The sequence below is a fragment of the Thermobia domestica genome, chromosome 8, assembly GCF_964235325.1.
Source record: "Thermobia domestica chromosome 8, izTheDome1.hap1.1, whole genome shotgun sequence".
In the NCBI taxonomy this organism is placed as follows: domain Eukaryota; kingdom Metazoa; phylum Arthropoda; class Insecta; order Zygentoma; family Lepismatidae; genus Thermobia; species Thermobia domestica.
Window position 1 is genome coordinate 206,304,106 of NC_137461.1, and position 13,291 is coordinate 206,317,396.

The window sequence follows — 13,291 nt, forward strand, 5'->3', positions numbered from 1 at the left end:
CTATTAACTGCGATTAGTAAATGCTATCGCTACCTATTTTTAGACATAGACCAGCCAAAAGATAGACAATGAGAACAAAATTAACTTACACAAGATGAGGACAGGATATTCAACACTTTTGAATTTAAATTCCGCAACGCAGTTGTCTTCAACTAAAAAACGATGAAATATATATATATATATATATAAATAGAATGGATGAATTCATGATTTAAACTATATAAGAAGTGGTACAGCTATAGGGGTCCAGACCCTTATTGAAAAACTTGCACCTTCCAGTATTTCCCTTGCTTAGTAGTGGCCATGTTGCTACAAACTAAATACTGAAAACCATGGTGCTGGGGGTTCATAATCACTTTATGTTATCGAACATTCAAAACTATATTTTAATGCACTTGCAACTATCCCTGAAGTACCACCAACCTTCGAGGTGAGCACTTAAAAGTTTTATATATATATATATATATATATATATATATAAAATGAGTCTGGAGAATAATGTTTGTTATAAAACTACATTGCGTAGCTTTGTGGCGGGTGAATACGTGAGTTTTCTCGGCGTTCTCCTGTTTCCTCCCCTTTTTTCATTTCGCCGTTTCGCTCGTTGTCATCATCATCTCTGTCTCCCTTAGACTCGGAGCATAATCGTGGGATGCTGAACGAAAAAAAAAAGTGCTTCTTTTATTTAAATTATATAGTTTTTATTTTCAGCTGAAAAGTATGTTCAGTTTGCTTAAATGAAGTAATGGCAACGAGTGTTTCGGATTTACTACATATAAAGGAACTCCGTTACTTTACCTGCAAATCTACGGAAAACCTAATATTATAGTGTGTATGTGTATGTAATCTTATCAAGCTGTTAACAATTTTTTCACTAAGCGCGTTAAACACGAAGGCCTTTTCAAAATTTTAGTGGGCTCCCCACTGCTTCCCCCCCCCCCCCCCCCAAAAGAAATCCTATCTATGATATTGTATATAAACAGAATATTTTTATCTTTTTAATTCCTTAACCTGAAAAAGAATGAATGTGTGACTGTGTTAAAAGTAGTAACATTTAAAGGAAACGGCCGTTTCATATTCTTCTGTCGAACTTCAAACATTGATGCACTTTAGTTAATCCGTTGTTTCTACTGTTATTGTTTCGTGCAGTGTTTGTTATAGTAGATATGGATCAGAACAGTTTTAGGAGAGAAACTTTGTTTCTAACCAAGTGTATTTGTACTAGCAGGATTAGAGTAAATGAGGTATATACCTGGATGAATTAATGTTTAACAGAGAAACTGAATATATAGTTTATGGAAGATATGAATCATCTATCTTGATTTTATGCTCACAGCATAATTTTTCTCAGAACCACTAACAAGTGATTGCCTGACTGATAATGGTTTTAATTCTTAATATTTTATGATATCTTTTTTGATTAGTTGCACTAATACCGTAACAGAATATAAATACGCATACTGACACTTTTACTAATAGATATTTAGCAATCCCATATATAACGAAATGTAAGTACAGTATAAGCAAATGGTGAGTTCAAACTACTCACCTGAAGGAAGCTGCTGGAAAATAAATTCATCTTTTAAGCCAGAGGACCTCAACTCTCTGTGTCCCCAGGAGTTTTGGTTCGAATGCTTTATTGTCTTCGCCAATCGGTTATGCCTTACGTTTTGCGGTTCTTTGGAGTCTACTTTGGCTCTATTTGCTCTGTCTTGTCTCGTTTTAGGTTGAGGCACTTCTTTTACCATTTCCAAAACAATTCACACTGAAGTCCTATTACTCGGTGATATTTCCCCGCTCAAAGCTACAACTAACTTCCACCAGTTCTCTGGAAAACGCAATAGAACATACGTTACTTTATGATGATAAGTAATGAACAAATACATCAGTACAATATAGTCACTTTCCAGTTGTAACTGAGAAGATTCATTTTCCTTATTCATACCTGCCAGCATGTCTCTTACTTACGTGGTAAACTCAAGATTAATATAGCTAGGACTTGAATTATCTTACCATTTAAAAAAACATCCTTCTGTAACTTAGGAATCAAGCTGTCTCCAGTTCAACCACAATGAAGCGACTAATCAAATGCTGAAGAAACTAAATTATGCGTAAAATGATTTAACTTGACTTCTTAATATGCACTTCAAGCTACAGCAAGATTAAACTGTTTACCGCGGAGTACTTTTTATTAGAGTTTAACTAGCAGTTGTCACACATCAGTATTACAATTTCATATAACAACAAATGCAAGGCGCCTATATTAAAGCACGTAATGTTACTTGTCATCTATGTTACTTGAAGGTGGAAAAAAAAAATCTTCCGGAAATTATTAATTTAAAGAGTTACACAAGTTCTATAACGCACAAGCAATTTCAGATAAAGTTTGGTATCGAATTCTCTCAAATACACGATTGAACAGTTCTTATTTTTTTATTTTAAATCCAAATATTTTGTTTTACGCATTTTGGAAAAAATAATATTATTTTTATTTTAAAACAAGTGTGTTTCTTTCCATATTGTGAAACTACTATACACTGCAAAACAATGTGAAACTACGATACACTGGTGAAACTACGATATACTGTAAAACTATGCGAGTTCAATACTGAACCAGGAATTAGTAAATTTATAACTTCTGCCTGTAACAGAGGGATAATCTGGGAGATGAAACCTATTCATTGGACACTGAATCCGCATCAGAAACAGTTTCTCGCTATCTCTTACAATTACAATTATTACTATGTAGGAATCAACATTAAAACTGGAAGTTGTACTAATTCTTACTAATTCTGGCTTCAGAAACAGAATAAAACTGAGATGAATTCTATTCTTTGGATTCGAAATCCAATCCGACAACCGTTTGTGGCATCCTCTTACTAGTTTCGCTCTATGGGAACCAATATTAGAACCGGAAGTAATTATTCATTCTACTACTTTTTAGTTTCAATACAGGAATAAAGTCAGAAATAGAATCTGTACTTAAGTACTGAATTCATTAAAAAAAGAGAGAAAAAACACTGCTTCTCCCAATCTATTATAGGTTTTCACTATCGAGATCAATGTTGAAACTGGAAATCGTAGACTTTTACCACCTACGGTTTGCATAGACGGAAAATATCAAGATAGATTATTCGTGGAACGCTGAATCCACCCCACGCTCTTGCCTTCGGTGCAACCGGTGCCGGATTCGATTCCCGGTGGAGGCACTCGGTCGAAAAAGTGTAACAGCTTTTCCAGGCTAGCCATCCTGAATGAGGTTTTCCTGGGCTTTCCTCATTCACATCAGGCAAATGCCGGGATGGTACCTAACATATACAATAGGTCCAGGCTGATTCCTTTCTTCCCTTTCAGTGGATAGTGTGATGGCCGATGGACGTCTTATCAGGATAAGAGATGAATGAAATGGTGGAATGAAGAGTGGGAGGAAACGGGAGAACCCGAGAAAACCCACGCACACGGTGTTTGTCCACCACAAAGTTGACTTGGCGGGGGCTGTTATCGAACCCGGGACCCCCAGCATCAGAGGTGATCGCTCTACCACTGAGCAACCGCGGCCTCAAGAAGCGGTTTGGATTCCGCTTTATGCTTATATGATTCCTTCCAGCATAATCCCGTTGTTGCATAATAACATCAAGGCGAAACGAACTTATTTCTGTCCATATGTAATATAAAAACATAGAGCAAATTATTTAAATCAAAAAAGTTTATTTTTTTATTTATTTATTATTTTATATATATATATATATATATATATATATATATATATATATATATATATATATATATATTGACCTTTCTCATCTGTGCGCCACGGCCAACAAAACGTTAATTACTGCAGTACAGAAAACCCACATTTTTATGAAAAAAAAAAAACCTACCATATGTCACGTTGTGGGCTGCAATGTTTGCAACCTACTGGCAGGTCCCTATTTCTTTGACGGTACTGTGAATCACGTTGTGTATCCCAACATGTTACGTGATTGGTTTATTCCATACCTCGAACATCAGGGACTGCTCTGGGCGTGTATTGTACCAGCAGAATGATGCACCAGCCAATTATGCTATTGCCGTTAGAGAAAATTTCAATGAGGAATTTCCTGATATATGGATTGCACGTGGTTCTGTCCATTTGCTTGCAGTTTTGGAGTAGCCACCCCGAAGTCCTGGTTTGTATTCTTGCGACAATGCATCATGAGGGTTCACTAAACAAAAAGTTGTTGTCATACGTTACGAGACAGTTGACAAACTTAAGGACGCTGTTCGACGTGCATTTACTGCCATCAGGGAAAGTTCTAGAACACAGCTCCCCCCCCCCCTTTACAAAATAGAATATATTTTATGTACCTTGTGTTGTGTAATTTTCGTTCCTTACTCTATTCATCCAGTTTTTGGACCTTTTATCGTTGAAATATAATATTACCGAAACTACGAAAAGTGAACTTTAACATTTGAACAATTCAGCACCATGTTTGTTCACTTAACTACACTAATCATATGTAGGCCTAAGTCTTATTGTTTCACTCACAAAATTAGTAAAAGAACCGGGAGGAATACTTGAGTAAGCAAACTTTATTAACACTGAGAGAGAGTATATGAAAATGCAAAAACACAATAAAATTACATTGAAATAAAGAAAATTTTGTAAACACAAAATATTATACACGAGAGACCTTACTTGGCTCAGATTTTTTTCTAACTAAGATTTTACAAAGAGAGAAAAGGTCTTACATGAATGTTAGGTGGAATCCTCTCACCCACATGGATGAATAACTTTTACTTCGTCTTTGGCTGCTTCCGTCCCTTTAGCCAGCCTGGATTCTCCTTATATCCCCCACTTTATCATAGTTTTCACAATTAAGAGGCCTTGTTCTTTTGTTTATCTTGTCCCTTAGGCCAAGTTATTTGAACAAAACATTTTAATAGTTCATCTTCTTAAAATTCATTTAACCACAGATTATCTTATCCATTTTTTTTTTAAATTTGTTTCCCAACACACCATAGTTTTCATTAAAAAAAAAAAAAACAACAGAAAAACCGGTTTTTTTGGTTTAAACCAGGTTTTTATGGTTTAAATGATTTGCTCTATATATTCATATCATATATGGACAGAAATAAGTTTGTTTCGCCTTGATGTTATTATGCAACAACCGGGTTATGCTGGAAGGGGTCACATAAGCTTAAAGCGGAATAAAAACCGCTTCTCGAGTTACATCCGAGAGAAATTGTCCTCCATTTGAACTCAGAACCAGGACTAATTGGCCACAAATGCGATACGTCTGCCGACTCACGAAGGAATCCTGATAAAAAAATACGTTGTACTGATCTTTACATGCTTCTTAATATAATTGTCAAGAGTCATTTCAGAAGGACAAAAAGATAAACAGTTGCACAAGTGAAACCATTACATAGAATTACATATGAACAATTTCAAAGTACTACGGAGTACAGAAAAACTAATTTAGTTCAAGTTAGTTAACAGCGACTTTTATTGGGCCAAATTAAAGAAATACACCGACTTAATCTGCATATCAATAAGAAAAGTGAATAAAGATACGAATCATTTGAGTCCACTTTGGCTCAAACTCATTTATACATGGATAGATACCAAAGATACTTATTTCACTAAATGCCTCTTGTGGGGTCTGTATGACCCCCCCCCCCCACACACACACAAAGTACGGTATGTTATCAATAGTAAACATTGAAACGAAACAATATTTACAATTTTTCTTCGATTGCAATTACATAACAATAATAACTACAAAAAATCACAAAATAAACATTTATAAACTTGTAAAAAAAAAGTTGCTTTTGTAGTATATATATATATATATATATATATATATTTTCTTGAGTAATGAATGGGGAATTTAGGTCTGAATATAATACGAATAATATACGGGAGTGAAACGTGATAACCAAAATGTGTGTTCATCAAGATTTTACAAACACTTACACTTTTACGAACATTTTTTGTTTTTTGGTTTAAACCAGTTGTTTTTTTTTTTTTTTTTTTTTTTTTTGAAAAAACCAGCTGGTTTAAACCAGCCAACCCTGGTAAAGACATAACTAAAATTTCGTTTGTTTTAGAAATTCCGTAATTTCGGAGAACAAGCTTCAGTCCGAAAGACACCCCCACCCTAACCCCTTTCGAAAATAAGTCATTGCTGATAATTAGTAATAGCAACAATTTAAAACATAAGAAATGAAATCAGCCATTAATCACAGTACACACACTATCTCTACATTCATAGAAGGAATTAAGAACTTTTGTCGGAATGGTCGAATGCGGGACTGAATTCCGGATTTCCCAATAGAAGCGGAAAAGCTAACCACTCACTCATGTTTGTTGTGCTTGACTTAAATGTAAAGCTAACCACTCACTCATGTTTGTTGTGCTTGACTTAAATGTATTTCGTAGTTTTTTGTTTAAGGGAAAGTTCCGTAATGACATGTTGAATTCTTGTTAAAAAATTCAGGACTGGGTAAACCGTTATGGTGGTTCTATAGTCCAGAACCTTGAAAACCAAACGCTCAGATGAACAGGATTATGCATATGATCCATGAACAGAAAATTCAGTACTTTCCTGACTTTAAACAAGCTCAAGGAACAGTCAGTGCATTACAGAATTTGGGATTTTACCCGATTCTGCAGGTCCGAAGCTCCTGATGGGTGGTAACAGATTATTACGTATGTAATAAATGAATAGACAATACATTTTCAACATATTTGTTCGATTTCAAAGAAGTTTCTGCAGGGGTAGCAAAGGAAGAAGCAAGAGGTGTATTAACAAATTAGGTGATTTTTGAGCGTCCCACACAAAGATTGCATTTTGTCAGTCTTTTAAAGTAATACGTTGAATTGTAATAAAACAATGATTATTTTTCATTATTACTCTAGTGCGAATGTTTATGAAAGTCTCGGAAGTCAGACATAATAAACTTATAGGCTATAACAGATTGACGAGAAAATGATATTTATTAATTTATTTAACATTCACCAGATGCAGCTCAGAGGCTATTTTATACTGAATATCCAACAACATGGAAAAGATTTGGGGAGGTATCGGCCAGGAACTGTTTTAGTAAGTACTATCCCGGCATTTGCCTGGTAGGACTGAGGGAAACACTGGAAAACCCCAGTCAGGATAGTTTGCAGCGGGAATCGAACCCATGACCTCCGGAATGCGAAGCCAACGTTGTAACACTTGAGCCACTTGATGTAAGTAATGAACAAAGAGAAGAACATGTTATTTTTGAGAATGTTACGGCGTCGAAACTTAAATTTGTTTCGTGCGTTTGTTCAGTAAATATATTATTATCTTCCCGATGTGTTATTTGTTTGAACTCGTACACATAGTAGAATAAATTCTGTATGTCATGCAACAGTTTTTCCTTGTTTTTCTATTTTTAATTCACAATAAAAAATATTGCTTATAACGCATATGAAAGTTAAAACTTAACTGCAACTTATTATATACATGGATTAATTTTTTTGGGATTCATAATAAAAATGTGTTAAGAATTAAAATTGTTTGAAATATGTTTTCGAAATTCATGTTTATTTTCGAGGTTTTGTATTATTATCTGCATCCAGTACTATTTAAATGGGTTTTTGTATTGTAGAGAAGCGAAACAAAACCTGCTTTATCAATGTCAAACAGAATTTGGAAAAAAGCCCAAAATTTCCCAAGCAAAAAAGCGAAGCAGAAAAAACCGAATCCCCCCCCCCAAAAAAAAAAAACTTTTTTTATCGAAGCCTTGCATCTCTATTTGGGATTGAAATAAGTTAACGACTGGCAATCAATTCAAAATTCAAGCCCAATACCTTTACTTAAATGGCATAATTAACATTTAATATTAATTCCTAACGTTTTATCTTCAATTCGTGACATGTATTACGCGAGAAGAAAGATTTGATTTAAATTAAAAAAAATAAATCGATTTAAATACAAAAAATCAACAAAAATTATTCTTTTTTTAAATTATGATTTTTTTTTCCACCCTGCTTAGAAGTCAAAATTTAATATCCGCGCCGCGTGTATGTAAAACCATACACAAAGAAAATTATACATTTATGGGGTTAAAACATAGGCGAAAACAAAGTATTAGTGACGGATTGTTGCCCGTGGCGTACAGATGAGAAAGGTCAAAATATATAGTGGCGGTAGTGTTAAAAAAATGATTTTTGGTTTAAATAATTTGCTCTATGTATTTATATTACATATGGACAGAAATAAGTTTGTTTCGTCTTGATGTTATTATGCAACAACAGGGTTATGCTGGAAGGAATCATATAAGCTTAAAGCGGAATCCAAACCGCTTCTTGAGGCCGCGGTGGCTGTGGTAGAGCGTTCACCTCTGGTGCTTGGGGTCCCGGGTTCGATCCCAGCCCCTGCCAAGTCAACTTTGTGGTGGACAAAAACCGTGTGCGTGGGTTTTCTCGGGATTCTCCCGTTTCCTCCCACTTAGTTCATTCCACCATTTCATTCATTACTCATCATCACTGTCTCCTTTAGCCTAACCGGTATAATAGTGGAACGTAAAACTCCAAGATTTCATTTCATTTTTTCCAAACCGCTTCTCCTCCCGAGAGAAATTGTTCTCGACATCGGAACTAATTGGCCACAAATAAGATGAGTCTACCAACTCACGAAGCACTCCTGACAAAAATACGTTGTACTGATCTTTACACACTTGTAATATAATCGTCAACAGTCACTTCACAAGGGCAAAAAGATAAACAATTGCACAAGTGAAACCATTATACATAAATCGGGAAACTCCCGTTTTAGCCATTGGGAAAATCCAGTTATTGCTTGATATGTAAAATTGTAAAGTCAACGTATCATACTCAGTACATTAAAAATGAGGGCTTAAATTACAAATTTAGTATGCACATACCATTCAATAAAACTAAAACTCAAAGTCCAATCCAAGTTAGTGTTCGAAGCTACGTAGGCAGTCGATAAATTTTGCCAATTTCCATCGATATATTTAAGCAACCTTGGCTTCTTTATAAAACAACAGCCATTCAGGCAAGCAGAAATAACAAGCTGATTTTATTTCGTTTGTTTAGAATAAACACTCTTATGAATTACTGAGGTAATTAAGACTTTCGCTTAAAGTGACATCCGAACCGCTACTTGGTTTACACTTGAAAGAAAGGGTGTGGTTCGACCGAGAATTGAACAAGGAACGCCTTGATTAAAAGATGAAAACGAGTTAAACCTAATGCAGACAGTTTGATATGTAGAAACGTCACCATGAAGTTCACGCGATTTAAAGCATTTTCCTATTTTTTCTTTGTTTTGGTTTAAACCAGTAGGGTTATAGTTAAGGAGCCGTACTTCCCATTTAGGGAAGGACGAGAAACGCCATACTTTCAGGAATTATTCATTGACTATCTAGGATGTTAAAAAGTAGGTAATAGACTGAGTTCTTGCCCTTGTACTTAGGGTGTTTAGGTAGTGCAACAGTAAGATGTATCCTCGTGCATGGGAGATGAGAAGTAGCTATTCTTAACTATTACCACCAGTAGTTTGAAGAAAGAAAAAAAAAAACTGGCTTAAACCAAGGTTTACACTAGCCAACCCTGTAATAAAAAATGGCATTTAAGCTCTAATCTGACCTGCAAATGTAAGAAATGTGTCAAAATTTGGTAGAACCGTCTACTCGAGTAATACCACACGAAACAATCTGTGCTAGGTGGCTACTAAAAAGCACGATTATCTAACCGAATCAAGGCAGGAGCGCAGCAGGAGGTGTGTCCGTAGGGAGAAAGTGCGTCAGCGACGGGGGTATAGGCGTAAACGGATAGTGGAAAAGCACACTTACACATACAACACTTTCACTAACACTCAGAATTCATTTCAATATGTTGTGCACTGACCGTGATTACTTATATTTACTCTCATTTCTTCACGAAAAATGTTTCAGATCATATTTTACCTATAAATTTTCTATTTGGTAGAACCGTCTGCTCGAGTAAACCTAATAATTGGAACCCCTTAGGAGTTACGTTCTTCGAACTATTGTCATTTGTTTACCTTACAATTCAAATCAAGATCAGTTGTAATTGAAACTGAGGCATGTATGCCACATCCATAGTACCTGATATAGCCCACAATACACACACCTGCATAGTCACTTTTGTACATTTGTACATTTCATTTGCGCTCTCACATTACACAGAAACTGAAGCACACACATATATACAAAAAGAATTAAAAAGAACTCATTCACAAAGCTGAACCAAAACGAAATAAATTGCTTTTGACGTCTTTTAAACTATGTACCCTGCACTTGGGAAAATGCAGACCGGAAGAACGTATATATCAATCTTACAATGCACTTATAACAGCTCAAAGCTACATTCGGATTATTATTATACAAACACGCCACACTTTATATTGAAACAACGATTACGAGCACTGTAACGCACACTAAACAAGGAAATTCTATGCTTATTAGGACATGGAAGTACAATAAGAGAAGTACTTTGAACATATTCGTTACGTTTAGTGGAGAATAAAATTATGAATATCTACCTTTATTAATATCCTTTACTTGTCGCTATTTATAGAGAAGATTCCAAAACCATAAAAAATATTTTTATTATATCGAACGCCTAATAAAGCTTCCGAAGCGACGCCATTTTCTTCCAACGTGTTAAACAGGGTTGCTAGCATAGCATACCATTGAGTACAACTCTAGTGCTTTCGAATGTTCTTGAAATTTCAAGTTTTTTACGTTGTAATAATAATAAAATAAACGATTTTGTCATGAATATTCTAATATTAAGGTATTTTTTATTCCAAAATCTTAATTTCCATTGCAATTCCAAACATACTGCTTTCGATTTTCTACGACTCAACAAGGATCATTGCCCTAGAATTACTTTTTTAAAAAGGGACAGAAATAGAAGAAAAAGAAATTTATAATAAAGAAAAGGCGAGCTACAACAAACTTCCTAAGTGCTCTTCGGATGATTACATACAGGGTGGTCTTATCTTTTCTATCAAAAATGATGTCAAACTTTTCATTCAAATCTAGATTGATCGTAGGACTATTCCATACCAATCTTCACAAAATTTTTCAGACCACAACAGAACGCAAAAGTTGAAACAAGCACTTGAACGTGCTTCAAAGTTTATCGCAAATCAAAACCCACATTTTGCGTTGCGTTGATGAAAACCAGGCAAGTGACACGACCTTTTCGTATTATTTACAACATATCACCAAACATTTTAAAACTAAAAACTGTTCGAAGACTTCCATTTTCCATTTTTTTTTTTTCAAGTAGATCAAATAAAATCTTATCTACGTGAATGTTGGTGATAGTAAGGAATTTCTCGACGGAAGATATGTTGTGTCCTTCTTGATATTCAAGTGTACAAAAGGAACTACATGAATATTAATTGAAAATCATAGGTAACACCCAACTATAGGATTCAAGCTCGCAATTATATTAATGTAAACGAAGAGACGCAATAGCAAAAACGTCGACGAATGCAGTGGTCGGGTCAAAAAATAGCTAAGAAAAATTGTACTGAAACAGAAAGTACTTTGATTGTGATGATAAATTAAAGGCCTGTTTGTGTATTAAAAACTAGAACATAATATTGCCTATAATAATGCAAGCTATTGGAGTGAGTGTTTGTTTTGGAGAGATTTTGCTCGTGTAACAGTAGCGGTTCGTGATCAAGCAGGGCGGGTGTACTCTCGTTAATTTAAATCCAGCCATTTTTCCTAATATACCCCTCATCCTGACCATTTGAACTTCTAAAAGTCTAAACTTTTTTGACTGACCTATTACACTCTAATACATATCGAAATACTATCATCATCTGGAAAATAGAAGTAATGTCTGTGGATTTGTTCGCTATTATTGCAAAATAAACAGCATCTTATTTTCTCCTTAATAACACCATTGTACACTCCATAATTGATCCTCTAAATTCAAGAGCCTATGGTCTTCCCGAACCTAGTTCGAAATTAAATCTGTAGGATTCGAAAAGAACTGCGTTTCACTGGGGCTCCCGAGTGCTAGCTTAAGAGTTTCACAAAATTAGACACAGTTCATTATTTGAGAAAACAATGTCTAATTTTCGCAACTTATTCATTGTGCTTTACCCATATAATAGTCAAAAGTACCCATCGAGTTGTACAATGTCTTTTTTTTTTTTTTTTTTTTTTTTTACAAACACTTAACTCTAATATCGCATTAAAGGAACTTCTGGATTTTTATGCTACCGCAGTTTTTTTTTCTTTTTTTAATAACTTGAGTCATCAAAGCCAATATTGAAATAAGTTCCAACTCTCTCAGAAGTTCCAACTACCTCGTGACTACAGTATATGGGTAGCGTACGCGCTTTTGGAACAGGAGACAGAGTTCGAATTTCGGATCCCATGTTTTGAGTTGTAGATCCACGTTTCATATATTCTCGCTGCTGAAAGGGATGCTAAGCTCAAATCAAATAATATCGCAGAAGAGAACGAACACGTAAAATAGAACTAAGCATTTGTAACCCTCATACACAAATTCAGCCCCATTACCATGTACAAAAATATTATAGTAGTGAGGGTGTCACCCTTCGCACTTTTGCGTCTGAGCAGGGGTTATGGCCAGGGATGCATAGGACCACCCTCTCTAAATTATGGTAGAGGTATAGGGATGCGCTCGAGTCGAGACATGTCTCGAATCTCGACTCGACTCTACTCGAATTCGAGTCGAGATTCGAGTCGAGACACACTTTGTAAAATTCGAGACGAGTCGAGACACGAGTCGAGTCGAGACGGCTCTTAAAAGTCTCGACTCGACTCGAATGTCTCGAAAATCTCTCTATAATTTTTAATATTATTTTGAAGAAAGTATTCACTCAGAAACAGCCTTGAAACCAATTCCAGCTTTTATTCCTTCCGAAAGGTACAGAACGCATAAAATTAATAGTTAATCTTTAAAGATCAAGATTTAATTTTCAGCTCAATTCAGTTAATTAGAATTAATAGTTAATGTCGTTGTATTTGGTTGTACTGCAAATATAATGATAATAATAATAATAATTGATTATCTAGTTTGTATAAAACTATTATCCGTAGTCTAAATCTAGTTTGTATAAAGCTATTGCGATAAAGTGAACTTCATAAATTCTCTGAATGAGCAGTTGGTAGTCTATAGTAATTTAGCATAGTTATAATTATTGTGTTTTCGTTACCATGAACGCAATAGGGTTACGTAACTTCTGGATTATTCGCTTGCCCAACTATTCTGAGGCTTTAATATGTT

At 35.0% G+C, this 13,291-nt stretch overlaps 1 protein-coding gene across 8 annotated transcripts in view; it reads right to left on the minus strand.

The window, feature by feature from the left end:
* Window positions 1-10,910, minus strand: part of LOC145693422 (uncharacterized) — a 129,776-nt gene extending 118,866 nt beyond the window's left edge. For 2 of the 8 annotated variants that reach the window (XM_081769400.1, XM_081769398.1), the window contains exons 1-2: window positions 10,554-10,910; window positions 1,550-1,828 (exon numbers count right to left, since the gene is read on the minus strand). In XM_081769400.1, coding sequence (XP_081625526.1) covers window positions 1,550-1,748 — 199 coding nt within the window. In that variant the 5' untranslated portion in view covers window positions 1,749-1,828; window positions 10,554-10,910. Of the gene's footprint in view, window positions 1-1,549; window positions 1,829-10,052; window positions 10,479-10,553 lie in introns of those variants that run through there. The other 6 variants (XM_081769399.1, XM_081769395.1, XM_081769397.1 and 3 more) reach the window with 5 other exon arrangements.
* Between the last annotated feature and the right edge of the window lie 2,381 nt (window positions 10,911-13,291).